At 38.0% G+C, this 21,612-nt stretch overlaps 1 protein-coding gene across 1 annotated transcript in view; it reads left to right on the top strand.

The window, feature by feature from the left end:
- Nucleotides 1–21,612, top strand: part of OPHN1 (oligophrenin 1) — a gene marked incomplete at its 3' end in the record, with an annotated part of 473,440 nt that overhangs the window by 317,706 nt on the left and 134,122 nt on the right. The window contains exons 8-15 of the mRNA XM_035028614.1: nucleotides 206–310; nucleotides 2,086–2,215; nucleotides 4,807–4,907; nucleotides 9,138–9,229; nucleotides 14,508–14,586; nucleotides 16,106–16,139; nucleotides 16,673–16,735; nucleotides 18,012–18,086. Coding sequence (XP_034884505.1) covers nucleotides 206–310; nucleotides 2,086–2,215; nucleotides 4,807–4,907; nucleotides 9,138–9,229; nucleotides 14,508–14,586; nucleotides 16,106–16,139; nucleotides 16,673–16,735; nucleotides 18,012–18,086 — 679 coding nt within the window. The remainder of the gene's footprint in view (nucleotides 1–205; nucleotides 311–2,085; nucleotides 2,216–4,806; nucleotides 4,908–9,137; nucleotides 9,230–14,507; nucleotides 14,587–16,105; nucleotides 16,140–16,672; nucleotides 16,736–18,011; nucleotides 18,087–21,612) is intronic.

Below are 21,612 nucleotides of genomic sequence, written 5' to 3'. Positions count from 1 at the left end.
ACATTTTTAGTAGTTCTTATAGTCTGGAACTAAGTTCCATGTAAATGTTTAATAAAAGAATAGCTATGTGTAGACCTGTTTGTGTTTTCACGATTACTTTTAACACTGTGCTCGGTATGTGGAATTTCTTTTCCATGTTTCTTTTTCCTTTATTTGGTAATGAGAAGGTACTGGTGATAAAGTTATTTTTACACATTTTCCCTAGGTGTTGGCCTTTCTTCATAGTCTCTTCATTTCCAACAGCTTGACTGTGGAGCTCACACAGGATTTTCTCCCATACAAACAGCAGCTCCAGCTCAGTTTGCAGAATGTGAGTTTGCATGTGGGTTTCTTCACCTGTCCCTGCATTCCAATTGTATTTCAGTCCCAATGACCTTGACCTTGAAATCCCAGCTTATTGCATTCTAGCCAATTTGTCAGGACATTCTTGTGTGGATCATAAATATTTTAGTGTGCTTGCTCTTCCGGTTTCAACTCTTACCAGTTTTTGAGGCTTATTGTTGTTCAAACCTACCCTTCCACCCACTGACACCTCTGTTTATCCAATAAATATTAAATGTTGCTAATTTACTGCATCCCTCTCAGATCAGAACCCAGCTATGGGCTTGTTTAAGCACAGATCTTATGCTACTTCTATGTTGGTCAGTCAAGGCACTTGTGAGTTTTATGACCATGAATGCCCATTTTCCCCTCTCTTCCTTTTCTCATTAATTACTAGAGTTAAATAAATTATATATAAAGGTTTTATTCATCTTCTTGCCCATGCTGGTTTTTGTAGATGGCCATAGGCACCACCTTCCCATCTTTGTAACATATATATTTTTTCTCATTTGTTTATTTAACCCACATTTAATGAATGGTTATGGATATAATATATACTCTGTGCCAGACATGGACATACCATAATGAAGTATGTTAGTTTTTCTTTCCTCAGGGAACAGGAAAGAGACATAAACACTGGAACACATCATAATTCCTTGTGATAAGCGTTTCGATAGTGTTAAGACCAAAAATTTGAAGGAAGCACAGAAAGTGGAACATTTGACTGCTTGGCACAGTTAGAGAAGGTATCACTGAGATAGTGACTGTGGACTAGTTGTTGCATTGCATAAAATCTGTATTTTTATATGAAAAAGGCTGGTAATAAGGTTGCTAGTGGAAGTAAACCTCACCTGGTTGTTTAGGAGGATCCTGACTTAGAGTTGTTTTGTTTCTCTCTTTCTGGGTACTCACCTTCACCAGAATGTGAGAGCCCCTGACTTCTATGGATTTATAAAATATTCCTATTACCAGGTTAATCATTTGAATCTTCCTCCAAATAGAACTTGAAAAGTATGAATTTAATAACAATGCTTTGTATCTGTGTATATGATGAACTCATTCACAGGATAATCAATAGAGTGGGCCCAACAAGATAAGGTAGTTCAGATCACCTTTTTGACTGATGTAACAGTCTTGAGGCTGGACACTAAGGACCTATCTCTAGTGATTTTCATACTCACATTTCAAACAGTGTTTTGCTGTTGTGTTTTAGTTGTGTAGTTTTAAATAGATTTCTTCTCACCATTAGCTTTTGTTATTCATGAAAATGAAAACATAACTTTTCTATTGACCTGTCTTCAAAGATAGCACCTTGTCATGTATTTTATCCTAATAGCCTGAATTTGATTCAGAGTCAAGTAGGCAGTAACTTTACTTGAGGCAGAGCTTAGAAGTTGCCATGATAATATTATCTTTGGAAACCTTCTTTACAGTTTCCCATCCTGTAAAGCAGAGTTCAGTCTAGTGCTCAGAATTCTAAGAACTCTTATTTATTGGCTTATGTGATTCCCTAGAATAAAAATTCTCCCAGATGTGTTTTTGTGTTTATATTGCTATTTATGTTTCTGTTTCCCTTTTAGTCTTTAGCACTGTTAGACTCCATAAAATTGTTTTCTAGTCACTATGTTATTCTACATTTTTTTTTTGCTATGTTGTAACATAATATGCAAACCAAGAAAATTCTGCACTGGATCTGTGACCAATAAGTGCTTTTTAATAATGATGGTGATAATGATAATAATGACAATGATAATATCTTCACAGACAAGAAATCATTTCTCCAGTACCCGGGAAGAGATGGAAGAACTTAAGAAAAGGATGAAGGAAGCTCCCCAGACATGCAAACTTCCAGGACAGCCTACCATCGAAGGCTATCTCTATACACAAGAGAAATGTGTGTGGGAATACAAGGATACCCACTGGGTTTCAGTAGGCTAGCACCTACTGCCACTTGGCTTCTCCAAACTCCAGGCACCCATATTGTTTACAGACCCCTGACAACTACACCTCTTTGGAGAAGAGTCTGGGAATAGTGAAAAAAAGAAAAGGAAGGAGAAATTGGAGGGGGAGGTTAAGGATTTGTCTTCCAAAGACTTTGGGTTGATAAGATCTAAGGTTTTTCTCTGTGATTCAAAATGGGGATTGTTAATTGTTTAATCCTTCTGATGACTGTGACTGGGGAAAAAAAGGAGGTAGGGGAAAGGAGGCAGAAAAATAATATTTATTACACCTACTATGTACCAGGCATGGTGCTAAGTGCTTTAAATATACTATCTCATTTAGTCTTTAAAAGCGCTTATCATACGCATTTTCCTTGAGGCCATGGAGGCTTAGAGAGATCACTAGTTGAAAGTTACCCAACTATATGTTGGCTAATTGAACATAATAAAAAAAAAAGGCAAAAAAAAAAGAGAAAGTTACCCAACTGTCAAGTAGCAAGCCTAAGAGTAAACTCAGTTCTGTGAAATGCCAAAACCTTTGCTTCTGTCACTACACCCTATACCTTCCACTGTCTTAGGAGCACATGTTTGCTCTTAAAGCACTAAACAACAACCATTGTGATTTCAGTGAGCAAGACAGTTGTTCATTGCTAACCAAGGACCACGGGTTAACTTATCCATTCACTGAATATTGCAGAGCATTTAAGCCTTCCTGCTTCCTAAATTACATTATGAAAATCTGTATGTGCTCTTTGATTTTCCTTATGAACTATGACCCAGTGCTCCCAAAGCCTGTGATTTCGGCTCTGCCCAGAATTATTATACCTGAGAAGAAGAGGCAAAAGAGGCTATTCAGATGTTACCAGTGGCAAAAACTACCGCAATTCACAAAGCATGGCATTTAAGCAATGATATTATCATCTTTTCTTCTCTTAGAGAAATTAACTTTTGGTGGTTTTCAAAGATATGTTCTTCCACCTTTCAGGTTTATCTCTTCAACTCTGCATTGCAGAATTTCTCAATCTCAGTGCAACTGACATTTTGGGCTGGGGGATCATGTACATTATAGGGTATTTAGCAGCATCTATGGCCTGTCCTCACTTTATTCTAATAGCACTCTATAGGTGTGACAATCTAAAATGTCTCCAGACATTGCCAAATATCTCTTTGGCAAAATTGCCCTTGGTTGAGAACTACTACTGTATTATAAAAGATGTGGGAATAATGATTTTGTAATCTTGGCTGTAATATCAACTAGCTACATGGTCCTCCTGTGCCCCAGTTTTCTAATTTGTCAAATGGATATGACGTTGCTATTCAGTTGAATGTTTATCGAGCATACTTTTTGCCAGACAATATGCAGTGCATTGGGGATTTTAAAAAAATGAACCGATCTTGGTTTTGCCTCCAAGAAGTTCATAGTCTGATGAGGAAGGCAGACAACTATATCAAGAATTATAAGGAAATGTGTTGAGTACTGCATTTGGGGCATGTATCTAAGGGCTTCACTGAGGAAGCAATGTTTGAATTAGGACTTGAATTATGAGTGGAAGTTTGATAGGCAAAAAAAGGGGGAAAGAAAAACTCCAGTTATACACCATTGCATGCTACTCAGGCACAAAGGTGTGTGAGGATGTAGTTTATTTGTAGGGTCTTAGTTTGCCAAGAATAGCCCCGGTTTACACTTGTCATCCTGATGTAATTATTAATAGTGACCCATTCACTCTTAAGTATGTATTGAATTTGGACTAAAAATATATGGCCACCTATTTATTTGGTAAGTGAAAGTAATTCAATGAGACAGGATCATAGAGGGTGGCAAAAGACAAAGTAGGAAAGGTAAATATGATCATATTATGAAGGGTCTTGTGGGCCAACCTGAGTTTAGAGACAGTGGGAAAGCCATGCATGATTTATAAGAAAAATTATATAAAGAGAAATAAATATTTAAAAAAAATTCCTTTAACTAAAGAATGGAGAATGGACTAGAAAGGAGTGATCAGAAATGGGGGAAATCAGAGAGAAGGCCACTGTCATAATTAATTAGTGAAATGGTGAATTTTTATTTTGTTTGAAGTAGATCATAAAACATTACAAGTAATTCAGCAATAGGGCCCTGAACTAATTCAGTTCTAAAAGGGATGGAGAGGAGGAAGCAGCTGAAGGAGAGACATGTGGGGAAAAGAATGAGCAGAACCCAACCACCAATCAAATGGGACAGGTTACAGGGAAGAAGAAGCAGAAGATTACAGATCTTTCCAACTCATACAATAGGATGAACAGTAGAAGCATTTAGAAGGGACATGGCAAGAAAAGCTATTTGGAGCAAGCTAGAGCAAATGTGGAAAGCATTTGATGAGGATTAGGATCTCTATATGTGCTGTGGGTCGATAGCCCACAGGGTTGGAGTTCAGGGGAAGGTTAGAGCTAGATCTGAAGCCCTATGACTATGAAGAGCAGACTATAGCACTTCCATCTTAGGAGTGTATTGACCATATAGCCCAATGGATATAGTCTGTCAGCTGACTTTTGCCTATCATTGTAGGGGCTTTGGGAATATCCTGGGTGAAATATTACTGCCAGTATGAGAAGGAGACCAAAACGCTCACCATGACACCTATGGAGCAGAAGCCAGGTGCTAAACAGGTCAGTTCTTTTGTGTGCCATATTTTTTTGAAATGCATCTGTGACTGCATCTCAGAAAAGAGTATATTTTGACTTAGTGTCAAAGAATCAAGTCCATCACTGTCATGTGAAGCCATGACTCTGTGTGTTCCTCTTGACCTAAGTTTGCATTGGGCCAGATACTACTCAGTTGAGTGAAATATATCTATTAATTATGTCAAGCCTTCTGAAAGTGCTTGACTTTCTCAGATCATTGAATTATTACAAGTGCTTGTCCATTGTACAAGAAAATTTGCAAGAATATGGATGAATTGCAGGAAGATAGTGTGACCTGCTTTTAAGAAGTCCTACTTCTTAGGATTCTTAGGATTCCTTTAAATAGCTAGTGTTTAAAATATCATTTTCCAAAATTCCTTTTTTAGAAAAGTATGTCTGTTTCCTAAAGTTGGAATAACCTATACCCCATATTCTATGTAATGTTCGGATATATTTAAGCAGGTAATACTTCTTCTGTCCTCCAAACCTTCCCTATCCCCTAAAATGTCAAGATGAGTTTAACACACTAAGAAGATACTTACCTGGAAGAACCTAATCTTATATATTACATACTATACTGTACTTACTGTACTATACTATATATATGACCACACAGCCAAAAAATGTTATTCTGTCAATCTCACTTTCGCCTATCTTTGTAGAGGCTTTGGAAATTCTCTCTCTCTCTCAAGGGTTTATTAAGATAAAAGCTGATAGATAGACTGTTCATATTCTAAAAGTAGTTTAGTGTGTACCTTAAATTGTCTCTCAGACTGGGTCTTAAGGCATGATTTTAAGGATTTCTATTATTTACAAATTGTTTACAAGTCCAACAGGGTTCATTTGTTAGCACTGAACCTTGGTGGTGCGAGAAGACCCAATTTGGTAGGCAGAAATTTGGAGAAAAATTGGACCAATTTGTCTCCATTGCTGGTGCTTTCCATGGAAGATCTCTTTTGTGTGGCTTGTTCACAGAGAATTAGAGAGGACTGAAATTTGGTGTCAGGCTATAGAAAACTGCCTTTTTTGTCTTTAGCCAAAAATTTTGTCACTCGGCTTTTAACGTGTATTGGAGATGGAATGCACCTCTAATGAAGTGTACCAAATGGCGTCTCCAGAACCCTCATCCATGCTTCTCTATGGGTTTACTCATTCCTGACTCCAAAACTCTTATTAGTTTCCAGTCTGTTAATTGCCAAAGTACCTTTCAATGTGGTTTCAATAAATTTATCCTGTGCTCTATCACAGAATTTTTTCCATTTCTGTCAGAACTTAGCTATGTATTTTACTGGCTAGTGCTTATAAGCACTGTCCTGTAGTTTCTTCCTTTTCTTCTCCTACACACATTACTTTCCCAGTCCCAGACTTTAAAGTAAGCTGATTTAGGCCCTTTCTCTCCTGCTCAGGCACCTACTACAAAGCTCAAGACAGAAGCAGACATACTACTTTCATATCCTCCTACGAGATGAGCACAAGCTCTCCTTTTAGTTTTTCTTTCCTTCTTCCCTTTTCATTGAGTGGCTGCTTGTAAAGTTGCAATAGTGTCAGCCTAAGCGGTTTTAATATGGGATTCCTTATGGAGTGGAAAGAGGAACTTGTTTCTCTATTTAGAAGGAAGGGAAGGTAAAGTAGTAACTTGAATTTCCCTAAAATGAAGTTGGAAATAATTTCTTCTTGTCAGTTCTCTCAGTTCCTATTACTGGTTTGCATTTTAGAAAGGTAAATTAATACAAGTAAGTGTGACTATAACAACACCATAAAATCCACTATTTATTGAACATCTACTGTGTACCAGGCACTGAGCTGGACACTTTTTGGCATGTGCCTCATTTACTTTCCCAGTAGCCCTGTCAAGTATTAATAGTTCAATTTGAAGGTGGCGGAATTAGCCCTCTCTCTGACTATGGTACTTACCAGTGTTACCTACTAGTTCAGCCTATCAACTTCCACTTGTGTTGTGCTGCTCATTTTACAGATTAGCTTCCCAAATTATGTTTTAGAAGATCCCCATCATCTCCCTGTCAGGCAGTTGTGGTAAGAGGAAAGAGTGCTGTATTTTTATGGACTTTCAACAGCTGGGTTTAAATCCTAGCTCTGTGGCCTAGTAGCTTTTTGACCCCAAGTAAATTATGTAATGTTACTCAGTATCATTTTCCTCATCAGAAAAATGGCAAGAATGATATTGTAGTTCATAAAAATTTCTTGGGCACTAACTCTTTCCTAGACCCTAGAGATATAAAGATAAATAAGATGCTGCCCACGCCCTTGAGTTCTCAGTCAATTGGGGAAATAAGGCATGAAACCAGGAAGTTTTAATAGAATGCACAAAACACATAGTGAGCAGTGTATGGGATTGGGGAAGAATATTGGAGGAAATGAAAGCTGAACTGCAATTTGTAGAACAATTAAGAGTTTAGCCAGACCAAGAATATAGATAAAGTCATTGCAGGTGGAGGAAACATTATTTACAGTTATGGAATCATGAGAGTTATGACATGTGTGAAATGAGAGCACTTTTGCATGGATGAAGCATAAAACAGATGGGGGTGGCTAGAGGTAACCTGGAGTAATAGACAGGGCCTAGGCCCCTGAGCTATGATGCCTTTGACTCTGAGGGAGTTGAGAGTTTAAAGAGGGGGGGTGAGTATATAATGCTGTTAGTTACTGTCTTCTTGAAAGCCTAGTAATTCTTGATACCCTCAGTATTGGGGTAAAGAAGGCAGATTGAAGGATGAAATTAGAGTTGAGTTTTTATACTGTAGGAACAGCAAAAGGATAGGCCTGAAGGGGGGTTGAGTGTGCCAATAAGAAAGAAGTATTGTGTGCAACTAATGAATTGTTGAACACTGCATCAAAAACTAATGATGTATTATATATTGGCTAATTGAACATAATAAAAAAATAAAATGCAAAAAGAAGTATTGTTTGATCAGTTGGATCAACTGTATGGACCAGTTTGGATGGCATAGTACTTAGACCCAGACCTGGCACTTGGGAAGTGTTTCTGAATTTCTGGCAGCTAGGTGGTTAGCATTTTCCCCATTTAATAGATTGTGAAGTTAAGATTCAGAGAGGAAAACGGTTTGCCCTGGATTGTAAGCTAGTAAATGGCATAACTGAGACAAAGCCCAGGTTTTAAACTTCCTAGTTTATTACTATATCTACTGTACCGACTCGGGTGACTTTGGGTAAGCCATTTTACCTCTCTGAGCTTCACTTCTTTCTAAGGGTTGTTATGAAGAAAGTTGATTTAAAGATACCTAGCAAGGGCGCCTGGGTGGCTCAGTTGGTTAGGCGACTGCCTTTGGCTCAGGTCATGATCCTGGAGTCCCTGGATCAAGTCCCACATCGGGCTCCCTGCTCGGCAGGGAGTCTGCTTCTCCCTCTGACCCTCCCCCCTCTCATGTGTTCTCTCTCATTCTCTCTCTCTCAAATAAATAAATAAAATCTTAAAAAAAAATAAATAAAGATACCTAGCATAATGTGTGGCAAATAGTAGGTAATTGATCAATCTTACTTCTCTTTCCTATACCACATTGTCTCTGTTGAGATAATAGAGGGAAACTGAACAATGTGGGATTTGGAAATTTTAATCTGTGGACACAGTGGACTTCAGTGGCCTTATTAAGTGCCCATAAGACTAAGGTGGGCTACACTGTTCTGCATATATGAAATATCAAATGGAACTTTGAGTAATATATAAATTTGCTCATTTTCTCTACTCCTGCCCTATCTTTGGAGAGATTGCTTTTGTGATTCCTGTCTTCCTGAAGAGTCTGGAGGTGGGGAATGAAAATGTTTCTCTCCCGTCCTCCATCTGCCAATTTAATAGAAGGAGGGTCGCATAAAGCCACTCCCAACCTGGAAGTTTTATGAAAATTTTATTCAATACACTTAATGCCATTTGGTCAACCCATTTGTCCTACATTCCCCTTATATTATGTATAATGAGCTTCCTATTTAATCTACCGTGCTTGGAAAACAGTACTGACCTACCCTGAGCATTTTGTCCTGGTCTCAACCATTAATTATTGGAGCAAGAAGAAACCATCTGCTGCAAATACTGTTTGAAGGGACAAGATTCTCAGTGAGGCTAAACATTACTTCTGCTGCCCTGACAGATGCCTTCCAAGTGGCTGAGGCTACTGCAGGAGGCAGAAGAAGCTTCTGTGCATTTTCTTTTCAAATTGGCTATTAATCCTTCTCTTGTATCAGGGGCCTTTGGACTTAACCCTGAAGTACTGCGTGAGGAGGAAGACAGAGTCTATCGACAAAAGGTTCTGTTTTGATATAGAAACTAATGAAAGGTAAGCTGTGCTGGTATGAACTGGTAATGTTCTCATGTGCCAGGTGCTGAGCCTGAGTAGATCTTTTATTTTCCTCTGTCCTCTCTTGTGATGAAAATGAGCAAATCTGTTCTTGACATCATTGTTTTGGCTCTTCTGGCTGCTAGTCACAGGAATCCCTGTTAGACCTGGCCCAGAGCTGGTTTTCCCTGTGGGAACTTCAGCCAGCTTTGCCTCACCTGCTCTAGGCAGAATAAGTCATTCCTAGGATTTAATTTGCTATCAGATATGCTGCAACGGTCAACGTTTGGTGATGCTGCAAAGACAGCATAACAAAACTCATTCTTTTTTTTTCTTTTTTTTTTTTTTTGGTATCAAGTTTTTATTTAAATTCCAGTTAGTTAACATATAGTATGATATTAGTTTCAGGAGTCGAATTTAGTGATTCATCACTTACATACAACACCCAGAGCTCATCATCACAAGTGCCCTCCTTAATGCCCATCACCCATTTAACCCACCCCCCACCACCCCACCAGCAACCCCAGTTTGTTCTCTATAGTTAAGAGTCTGTTTCCTGGTTTGCCTCTCTTTTTTTCCCCTATGTTCAATAGCTTTGCTTCTTAAATTCCACATGAGTGAAATCATATGGTATTTGTCTTTCTCTGACTGAATTATTTCACTTAGCATAATATATTCTAGCTCAATCCACGTTGTTGCAGATGGCAAGGTCTCATTCTTTTTCATGGCCGGGTAATATTCCTCTGTGTGTGTGTGTGTGTGTGTGTGTACACTAGATCTTCTTTATCCATTCATCAGTCGATGAACACTTGGGCTCTTTCCATAATTTGGCTATTGTTGATAATGCTGCTATAAACACGAGGGTGCATGTATTCCTTCACATTGGTATTTTTGTATCCTTTGGGTAAATACCTAGGAGTATAATTGCTGGATCATAGGGTAGCTCTATTTTTAACTTTTTGAGGAACCTTCATACTGTTTTCCAGAGTGGCTGCATCAATTTGCATTCCCACCAGCAATGTAAGAGGGTTCCCCTTTCTCGACATCCTTGCCAATACATGTTGTTTCCTGTGTTGTTAATTTTAGCCATTCTGACAGGTGTGAGGTGGTATTTCATTGTGGGTTTGATTTACATTTCCCTGATGATAGTGATGTTGAGCATCTTTTCATGTGTCTGTTGGCCATCTGTATATATGTCTTCGATGGAAAAATGTCTATTCAGGTCTTCTGCCCATTTCTTAACTGGATTATTTGGTTTTTGGGTGTTGAGTTTGATGAGTTCTTTATGGATTTTGGATACTAGCCCTTTATCCGTGATGTCATTTGCAAGTATCTTCTCCCATTCAGCAAAACTCATTCTTTTATCTCCTAATATAATATACAAGAACAAGTGAATTAAAACACATTTTTAAGGGGAGATAGAAAGGATGGAAGATGGTAGTGGTATTGGGGAGTCTTTTTTTCCCCACTTGGTGGAAACATGATACAGACTTCCCCTACTTTGCAGGTATACTGGAAATAGTTTGATTATCAACTTTCTGATTTCAGCTAAGGCTTTCAAACTTTGTACTTTGTTGTATTTGTTTCTCTCCAGTACCCTCTTTTTGTTTTCTGGAACTGGGCACTTTTATCAGAGGTGAATTTAACCTTGAAATTTTAAAATGAGAGCATTTGGGGTTACTTTGGAGAAACGCATATTGTGTAGTTGAGAGGTTGATCCAAAATTCAGTGAATGAATATTCCTATATGTTATTTCGGTCTATTATTTCTATGTGTTAGGTACCACATAGTAGAATAGAATTTAACAAAACAGTCAGATTCCTAGAAAGGGACTTAAAGGTTGAATTACAATATCATATGAACTAAACTATCAATGACTGGAATCATAAAGATTATACTAAGAGATGAGGGCTTTTATTTATTTATTTTTTAGTCTGGAAATAAGTAAAAAGTCCTTTTCCCCATTTGAAATTCTGTTTGTTAATCCACTTTGTTAGAAATGGATGGTCCTGACCAAAGATGGTTGTGATGGTAAACATTGTTACTGGTAACCATGCAGCTGTCCCTCATTTTTCCAACAGCTTCAGGCCTAGTTGGAAGGGGGAACTATACTCCTGTTTACTGCAAAAAATGACTATTGGCTGTGGCTTCTCTTTCATGAACCTTTATTGTCTCTCGCTCTGCAGCATCACAGTGCTTAAAAGAAATTAAAATTTTCTGTGTCTAGTTTCATTGTGGTTCCCTTTTCAGCTTAAATTTGCAAGCTATTTGCAAATAATATCCCCGTAGACTTAAAGCAGTTGCAGACAATTTGGCCCTGAGATTATGTGCTGGGACCCGTTTATCATCATATATCTTGCACCTAGTGCTATACATGGCTCATGATAGGTACTGAATTTGGTGTTTATTTTTAAATGTATTTTCCCACCCCATAACACTGAGGAATTCTGAGACTAGAACCCAGGAATTAAAGTTTTGGTGTGTCTGTGATTTTAGTTACCACATATTAGGCTCTTAAAAAACATTCACTCACTTAATCCCCCTCCCCCATTTTACTGGTGCGGGGACTGAGATTTGAATATGTTAAGTTACTTGCCCAAAGTCATACAGTGGCAAGGCTGAGCACAAACACTCGTTTGTAGGTCTCCAAAGTCCATGTTGTTGTTTTTTTTTTAATTTTGTTCCATTGTCTTATAAGGAGAATAAACATGCTGTGAAATAAAGGGTCAAGTATAATAATGAACAGGTGCTGAGGTACCTCTGTGCACATGAGGTTTTCTGAGGAGTGTGGCATCTGCTTTCCTGGCTAGTAAATCTGATAGAAGAAACAAAGTCAGCATTCCCAGCAAGCATCAGTCACCCATACTCATGTCCCTGCAGCACAGAGAGCTAAGGACTCTTTGAGTCCCTTTTACTCTCTCAGGAATCGAGGGTAACTATTTTTTTTAATTAGTTTTGCTGCCATGGTGCCTCGGTGGCTCAATTGGTTAAGCCTCTGCCTTTGGCTCGGGTCATGATCCTGGGGTCCTGGGATCGAGCCCCGCATTGGGCTCCTCGCTCAGCAGGAAGCCTGCTTCTCCTTCTCCCTCTGCCTGCCGCTCCCCCTGCTTGTGCTCTCTCTCTCTATTTTATAAAATAGATAAAATCTTTAAAAAAGTAAATAATTAGATTTGCTGCCAATATTTGAAACCACAGGCTTATAGCTCATAGAACTTGAAGTGCAATAATAATAATAATAATAATAATAATAATAATAACCTAACAACAACTGCTAACATTGGCCTATGTACCAGGCACTATTCTCAGCCCTTGAAGAGTATAATTTCCTTTAATCCTCACTCAGTTCCCTGAGGTATGGGGTGTTATCCCAATTTCACAAAGGAAGACAAGGAGACAGAGAGAAATTAAGCAACTTAGGTAACATAGCAAATGGTAGAGCCAGGATCCAAATCCAGGAATTCTAGTCTTCAAACCCACACTCTTAACCATTGCACTGTACTGCACATATGCAATATATGTCTTTTTGTTCTGGATGAGTGACTGGGGCCTCAGGAAGGGCAGGGATTTGCCTAAGGTCATAAAGATAGTCAACGGAAGATCCTGGACTAGAAGTCAATGTTCTTTCTACTTTGTCATCCAGTTCTTATAAATATTATTCTGTGAATTTGACTTTCTGTGGCACCCAAGAATCTTCAAATGCTTCTTGAATAGTCACTTATTCATTCTTTCGGCCTCTCTGTAGGGTTAAGAGAGGACACGCACTGGATTTTTCATTTCCTAGATAGGGAAGTTCCAGAATGTGTTTAATGTCATATCTGGTCTGTACTGTCTGCTTTTATATCTGTTGCCCATTTCCTTGTTCTTCCTCTGGCTTCAGGATTCAGCTGGCTAGCTGTCTTTACAAAGATTTCTAGACTTTCTAGCCCCATGTGATATATCCAAAAAGTTGGTTATTTGTTAGAGTAAACTTGAAAGAATCCAGTGCCCAAAGCCAAGTCCTGGTTTTCAGTTGATTTTGTCTTAACGATCATTTGGGGGTTTTCCTTTTTAAGATGTACTTTAATGGAGTAAAAGATGGAAAGTCAAATAGGCATCCCATGGTATCAAAACTGGAAGGGACCTCCCAGCTCATCTGGTCCAACACTGTTATGGATAAAGAAACTGAGGCCCATAGAGACCCAGTTACTTTTCCAGGCTCTCTGAACTCTCTTGTCATTGTTCTTACCATTCCATGACTCTGAGAGAGGTCTTAACAGAAGGAGTTAAGAGGAACCAGTTTCTCATAATGGTGCAGATATACAGATAATGCAAGGAGACTTTATATCTGCAATAATATGGTCAATCTGAAAATTCTCAGTTTGGTTGTGAAAGTCTAAAAAGACCATACAGAGTATACCAACTTGGAGTATCTCTGGCTATAGGTAGCCTACAAGTAAATAGAAAAAAAAAATGGGTTTGAGGCCATCTCTGATGGAGAAAAGGCCTTGTAGCATGGTGGTTAAGAAAGAACATGGCTGTTGGACCAGAATTCCTAAAGTTAAATCCTGGCTCTCTACTTACCCACTGTGTGAACTTAGGGAACAACTCGGTGCCTCAGTTCCCCTTCTGTAAAATAGGGATTCCTATATGGTACCTGCTTTATAGGTTCCTGGGTAGATTACATGAATTTATACCTATAAAGTACTTAGAACAGAACCTGGTACCTAATGAGCATTCAGTAACTGTTATTATTTAGTCATAAGATTGCTTAAGTCAGCCAAAAGGCCTCCTCCCTGTGCTGAGCCAGCGTGCATGTTGTTGAATTCTCTCCAGCTGGAAATACTCTTTGGACATCATAGATGGGGGAGGTAGGAAAGCCATTTTTGCGGGGGGGGCAGGGATGGATGAATGTGCCCATGCTGAACATGCTTACTCCTAGAGCCAAGACCAAACTGCTGGCTTCCAAGAGAGAAAGGCAAAGAAAGCCACAGTTTGTCTCAAGTACAATGGAGCCAATTTAAGTGTGTATTATGGTGAGGTGTCTTGGCATCTACCTTCCTATTTCCTTGCCTGACCCTGGCATGAGGCTGCCAAGATACCATCTCCCCTAGGGTTCCCAAAGTTACTGCTCTCTAAATGTTTCATTGTTTTTTTGAGTAAAAGAGATTTTGAAAAATTGGAATTCTCTATGTGCCTGCTCAGTGTGACACCTCCCAGGGCTGAGAGGGACCCTAGATCACAAGACTTCATTTTCTCAGGTGAGTTTTCTACTTTTAACTTGTCCTCTTTTTCCCCTTAGGCCAGGAACCATCACTTTGCAGGCCCTTTCAGAAGCTAACAGAAGGCTATGGATGGAGGCTATGGATGGAAAAGAACCCGTAAGTTACCTCAGGAAACTAGAGAAACCTCAGCACCATAATCCAGTGTGAGTGCCCTGAGTGGTACCAGTGGGTCTAGGACAATTAAATAGTCAGATTGTCAGACTCAAAATTTTAGAGCTAGAAGGAATTGTTGACTTGATATTTCTTGCTTAAAAAGCAAGGCAATTTGAGTTCCAGAGGGTGAGGGACTTCTCTGGGCTTACTCTCAGAAAAGGCATAACAGCTGGGCCTAGAATCCAGGTTTCTCAGCTTCTTGCTGCAGTGTTAGATGATGCAGCTGTGCCCACAAGATCCTCTTAAGAAAGAAAATTAAGCCTTTTTTCAGTTTATACAGCATATGTGTTCATATAGAAAGATGGAAAATAATTGTCATAACTGAATAAGCCTCAGTTTCCTTTTATTTTTATTAATTTTTTAAAAGGTTTTATTTATTTATTTGACACAGAGAGAGAGAGAACAAGCAGAGGGAGCTGCAGAGGGAGAGGGAGAAGCAGGCTTCCCACTGAGCAGGGAGCCCGATGCAGGGCTTGATCCCAGGATCCTGGGATCATGACCTGAGCCAAAGGCAGACGCTTAACGACTGAGCCACCCAGACGCCCCCAAAAATACCTTGTTTATAAAATTGGCAGCAAGGGCTGGTCAGCATAGAAATCTCCCTCATTGAAATATCCCTGGGCATACACACAGATGCAGATAATTTTCTTTTAAAAGGAGAGATTGTTAAAGCAGACTAACAGGTGCCATATAGAAGGCTTATTTCCTGCAGTTTCACATTATTATTGTTGCTGCTTCACTAAACACCCCAATTCACTAATCTTATACATAGTATACATGCCTTTGTTTAAAGTGTCAAAGAAGATCAGGACTTCAAGGGACATCTACTCCAATCCTGATCATTTTAGAGATCTGAATTTTGAAGTGTAGAGAATGAAAAGGACATGCCTGAGATTTCATAATGAGGTAGAGGTGGAGCCTGGACTAGACTTCGTCAAGGATCTCCTCTTTGGTTTCTCACACAGCTATCATAGTGTGTACTTCAATATGACTCAGACAAATCTTGATCAATGCATGGATCTCTTTCAGTTGGACACTTGCTTTTCTACAGAGAAACACCCATTAGTTAGCCTTTGGGGTAGGAGGTTGGTATTGGGAACATTTACATTTTACCATCAATGCCCATTAGCCATATATCCATTAGAAAACTATTTCTTTTCTCTCATGCTCTCTTGCTCCATCAGAAAAATTCTCCAAGCTTTACATAAGTAAATCTCTAAGATGGGTAGGCTGCAGTGAGCTACTTGGAATCTGCTGTAGTCTTCAGAGATTGTTAATCCAAGTGTTTTCTAGGGACCTAGGCAAAGATCATTCTGTTTAGCCCACTTTTCATCTTATTAAAGCTTTAGAGTCGCTAATGGTTTTGATGGACTATCTGGGGAAAGAGATTTAGTATTATTCGCCATACTTACCTATAGTGATTCCCAATAGCCATGGCTTTTTCTTTCTCTTTTTTTTGTAGATCTACCACAGCCCCATAACAAAACAGGAAGAAAGTGAGTCAAATTTATGATCTATTGACATTACAAACTGCTAGCTGTCCTAATCACAGTTAATACTATCATCAATAATATGTAATATTGATGCAAGTGTGTTTATTGATTCCTCTGTGGAATAAAATTCAGACCTATTTTTTTAATATGTCTACTTATTGAAATAAGGAAGTCACTTTATCTTAGCTTATGGTGTGGATAGTAATAGTAATATAGAGAAGAACATTATATCTTTCTTGTTCTAAACACATGATAGAAATTATGTGCATCTCCACCCTAACATTTCATGTTTGATGTTGCTCATGTCTAAAACAAACATAATACAATGGAATCACTAAAAGCATTTTGTGTTGTAAGAGTAAAAACTCTATTTTTCCTCTAAAAAAAAAAAAAAGATCTTTCTATTTAAGGGTATTGGAGATGAAAAACCATACCCCTTATTCTCTCACTGCAGTCTCTTAGCATGATCAATAAATGTTTGGTAGGTAAAGCTTGTTATAGCAGGATCTAACTCTGTTTTCCTTTGTTTGAAACAGTGGAGCTGAATGAAGTGGGGTTCAAGTTTGTTAGGAAGTGCATCAATGTCATTGAGACCAAAGGTAAGACATGAACCAGAGTGTTGGCGGTGTTTGAATTTGGTCACTCTGAATTTATTCTGGGGCAATTTCTCTAAAGTAGCAATGATGTCATTTGTTGGTCAGGACTCGTTTTAGCAATGAAGACTATTTATGAACCTTGAACATGAGACACAAATTTCTAAAATTCCAGCAAATTCCAAGCCAGTGGTATCCAAGCATATTGGGATAATTTGCGGTTCCCTGCTTTTAAAGAGAAAGAGCTTAATTAATCAAATGGTATAAAATTCTAAGTTATGCAAGATAATTATGTCCTAGAGATCTGCTGTACAGCATAAAGCTGTAGTTAACAATACTGTATTGCAGACTTAAAAATGTTCTAAGATGGTAGATCTTGTGTTAATAGTTCTTATCACAAAAAAAATAATAATGAATAAAGAGGGCCACAGAAAAGTTTTAGAGGTGATGGATGTGTTTCTGCATAGACTGTGGTGATGGTTTCATTTATCTCCAAACTCACCAAGTTGTATATATTAAATATGTACAGCCTCTTGTATTTAAAAAAAAAATAAAGAGAAAGAGCTTCAAACAGCTTATAAAGTATTCTAAAATACTACTGGGCACTCCTCAAATAGTGTTATGACAGTTCCATTGCAAATAAATAAGAGTTCCATTTCTGCCACAATACATATCGGTTTAAAAATTGATGGGGTGCAAAGCTGAACTCAGACAAATATGGAATCAGTGTTTTCCCAGGTTAATGATACTTCTAGTTTCTCTCTGAGAATATTTAGAATGTGGGCAAGTAGTATATGAGCCAAGCCTCTTTATTCTTTGAAATGTTGCTAGAATTTCTCTATATGCAAAATGGCCTTTTTGTTTCACATATGCCATATTCCATCCCTTTCTTCCTTTATATCACTGTTCACAAGCAACTCGGAGGTTGATATTTCCTCCTTTTTCAATTAAACCCTAGCTCCCTTTTTCAATTAAACCCTATTCTCAGCCACCTGCTGCTACCCACCTAAGCATATTTTTCTATTTACTATAGAGTATATTCTCTTCTGTTCACATTAATGAAATCTTGGTATAATCCAAATGAAAGTATGGAGAGAATAATTTGGAGAGAGGCTTCAAAACAGTTCCCCTATTGCAGGGGAAGGCTGGGGAGCTTGCAGAGGGTAGGGAGACACTTTCCTATTTGAACTGACACCAGGGTATAAGTACCTACTTTCTCAACCCTGAGGAAAGTGAAAGCTCTAGCTATGGAAACAAAACTGACCTCAATTTCTTTCCCTAGGGATCAAGACAGAGGGATTATACCGTACTGTGGGCAGCAACATTCAGGTTCAGAAGCTGCTGAATGCCTTTTTTGGTAACAATTTTAATTTCATAATTCTTATTGGAAATTGTGTATTAAAAATAAATGTCTATAAGAGAAAGGAGACATTGCTAAAAAAGGTTGTAGAATGTTTAAGAAATATTTTCAAAGGAAAAATGTATGCATATTTGCCTACCCAGGCTCAGAGACAATCTTGCCTTGAAACAACTAGCATCTCTCCTTCTCCACATCATATTGACATCTCAGAACCTTTGCAATCTGGCTTCTACCCCAACCTCTCCACTAGAACTACTTTTGCCAGGCTTAGAAGGTATCTTCTGTGAAATCCAGTGGACGATTTTCAGACTCTGTCTTGCTGGATCTCCTTGTTGACTGTTCCCTCCTTTTTGAAACTTTCTCCCTAATGTGACTTCTTGTGACTCAACATCTTGTGACTTTTCTAAAATCTTGTATTAAACCTTTCAAGTGACTCTTGTCAGATCCTTTTTCTTCTTCTCATCTTCTAAATCTTGGCTGGGTATTTTCCAGCATTCCATCTTTGCCACCCTTTGCTTCTTCCTCTACATATATTCCTAATGAATAAATATTAACTTGGTAATGCATGACATTTTTTTCCCTTTTTACATGTCTAGTGATTTTTAAAGTTTTTATTCAAATTCCAGTTAGTTAACGTACAGTGTAATAGTAGTTCCACATGTATAATATAGTGATTCAGCACTTCCGTATAACACCAATTGCTCATCACAAATATAATCCTTAATCCCCGTCACCTGTTTAACCTATCCCCCTACCCACCTCCCCTCTGATAACCATCACTTTGTTCACTACAGTTGAGTCTATTCTTGGTTTGCCTCTCTCTTTTTTTCCCCCTATGCTCACTTGTTTGGTTTCTTAAATTACACAAATGAGTGAAATCATATGGTATTTGTCTTTCTCTGACTGACTTATTTGGCTTAGCATAATGCTCCCTAGCTCCATGCATGCAGTTACAGATGGCAAGATTTCATTCCTTTTTGATGGCTGAGTAATATTCCATTATGTATATAGACCACATCTTCTTTATCTATTCAACAGTCAATGGACATTTGGGCTCCTTCCATATTTTGACTTATATTCATAGTACTGCTATAAACATTGGGGTGCTTATACTTTGAATTAGTATTTTTTGGGTAAATACCCAGTAGCACAATTGCTAGATCATAGGGTAGTTCTATTTTAAACTTTTTGAGGAACCTCCGCATGGTTTTCCAGAGTGGTTGTACCTCTTTGCATTCCCACCAACACTGCAAGAGGGTTCCCCTTTATCTACATCCTTGTCAATACCTGTTGTTTCTTGTGTTGTTAATTTTAGCCATTCCGGCTAGTGTGAAGTGATATCTCATTGTAGTTTTGATTTGTATTTCCCTGATGATGAGTGATGTTGAGCATCTTTTCATGTGTCTGTTGGCCATCTATTTGTCTTTTTTGGAAAAATTTCTACTCATGTCTTCTGCCCTTTTTTTTAAACAATTATTTGTTTTTTGAGTGTTCAGTTTTATAAGATCTTTATAGATTTTGGATACTAACCCTTTATCAGATATGTCATTTGCAAATACCTTCTCCCATTCCATAGGCTGCCTGTTAGTTTTATTGATCATTTACTTTGCTGTGCAGAAGCTTTTTATTTTGGTGAAGTCCCAATAGTTTATTTTTGCTTTTATTTCCCTTACCTCAGGGAAACATATCTAGTAAGAAGTTGCCACGGCTGATATAAAAGAGGTTACTGCCTGTGTTCTTCTCTAGGATTTTGATGGTTTCCTGTCTCACATTTAGGCCTTTACTCCATTTTTATTTTTGTGAATGGTGTAAGAAAGCATTCCAGTTTCATTCTTTTTCATGTAGATTACCAGTTTTCGCAATACCATTTGTTGAAGACACCGTCTTTTTTCCATTGATTTTCTTTCCTGCTTTATTGAAGATTAACTAACCATACAGTTGTGGGTACATTTCTAAGTTTTCTATTCTGTTCCATTGATCTGTGTGTCCATTTTTTGTGCCAGTACCATACTGTCTTGATCCCTACAGCTTTGCTATAACTTGAAGTCCAAAATTGTGATGACTTCAGCTTTGCTTTGCTTTTTTGGGATTGCTTTGGCTATTCAGGGTCTTTTTGATCCCATACAAATTTTAAGATTCTTTGTTCTAGCTGTGTGAAAAATGACGTTGGTAATTTGATAGGGGCTGCTTTGGGTACTATAGACATTTTCATAATATTTATTCTTCAAATCCATGAGCATGGGATCTTTTTCCATTTCTTTGTGTCATCTTCAATTTCTTTCATCAGTGTTTTCTAGTTTTCAGAGTACACATCATTTACCTCTTCAGTTACGTTTATTCCTAGGTATGTTATGCTTTTTGGTGCAATTGCAAATGGGATCAATTCCTTGATTTCTCTTCCTGCTGCTTCATTATTGGTGCATAGAAATAAAACAGATTTCTGTACATTGTTTTTGTATCCTGCGACTTTACTGAATTCATTTATCATTTCTAGCAAGTTTTTGGTGTAGTCTTTCAGGGTTTCTAAATACAGTCTCATGTCATTGGCAGATAGTGAACATTTGACTTCTTCCTTGCCAATTTGGATGCCTTTTATTTTTCTCTTGTTGTCTGATTGCTGTGGCTAAGACTTCCAGTACTATGTTATTAGTGGTGAGAGTGGGCATTCCTGTGTTGTTCCTCACTGTAGAAGAAAAGCTATCAGTTTTTCCCCATTGAGGATATTAGCTGTGGGTTTTTCATATATGGCCTTTATTTTGCTTAGGTATTCCCTTTAATCCTACCTTTTTGAGGATTGTTATGAATGGATGTTGTACTTTGTCAAATGCATTTTCTGCATCTATTGAAAGGATCATATGGTCTTATCCTTTCTTTTATTAATGTGGTCTATCATGTTGATTGACTTGTGAATATTGAAGCACTTGCAGCCCAGGAATAAATCCCACTTGATCATGCCAAATGGTTCTTTTAGTGTACTGTTAAGGATTCAATTTGCTAGTATCTTGTTGAGAATTTTTACATCCATGTTCATCAAGGATATTTGCCTATAGTTCTCTCTTTCAGTGGAGTCTTTATCTGCTTTTGGTATCAGGAAGATGCTGGCCTCAAGAATGAATTTGGAAGTTTTCCTTCCTCTTCTAGTTTTTGGAATAGTTTGAGAAGAATAAGTATTAACTCTTCTCTAAATGTTTGGTGGAATTCCCTTGTGAAGCCATCTGGCCCTGGACTTCTGTTTGTTGGGAGATTTTTGATTACTGACTCAATTTTTTAGTGGTTTTCAGTCTGTTCAAGTTTTCTATTTCTTCCTGTTTCAGTTCTGGTAATTTATATGTTTCTGGAAATTTATCCACTTCTTCAAGGTTGTCCACTTTGTTGGCATATATTTTTTTCATAATATTCTCTTATAATTGTCTTTCTGTGGTATTGGTTGTTATTTCTTCTTTCTCATTTTTGATTTTATTTATTTGGGTGATTTCTCTTTTCTTTTTAATAAGCCTGGCTAGGAGTTCATCAATTTTATTTA

Source organism: Mirounga leonina, unplaced genomic scaffold, assembly GCF_011800145.1.
Source record: "Mirounga leonina isolate KUSES-001 unplaced genomic scaffold, KU_Mleo_1.0 Mir_204, whole genome shotgun sequence".
NCBI classification, from domain to species: domain Eukaryota; kingdom Metazoa; phylum Chordata; class Mammalia; order Carnivora; family Phocidae; genus Mirounga; species Mirounga leonina.
The sequence above is the reverse complement of the archived record's forward strand: the minus strand, read 5'-3'. Positions and strand labels throughout refer to the sequence as shown.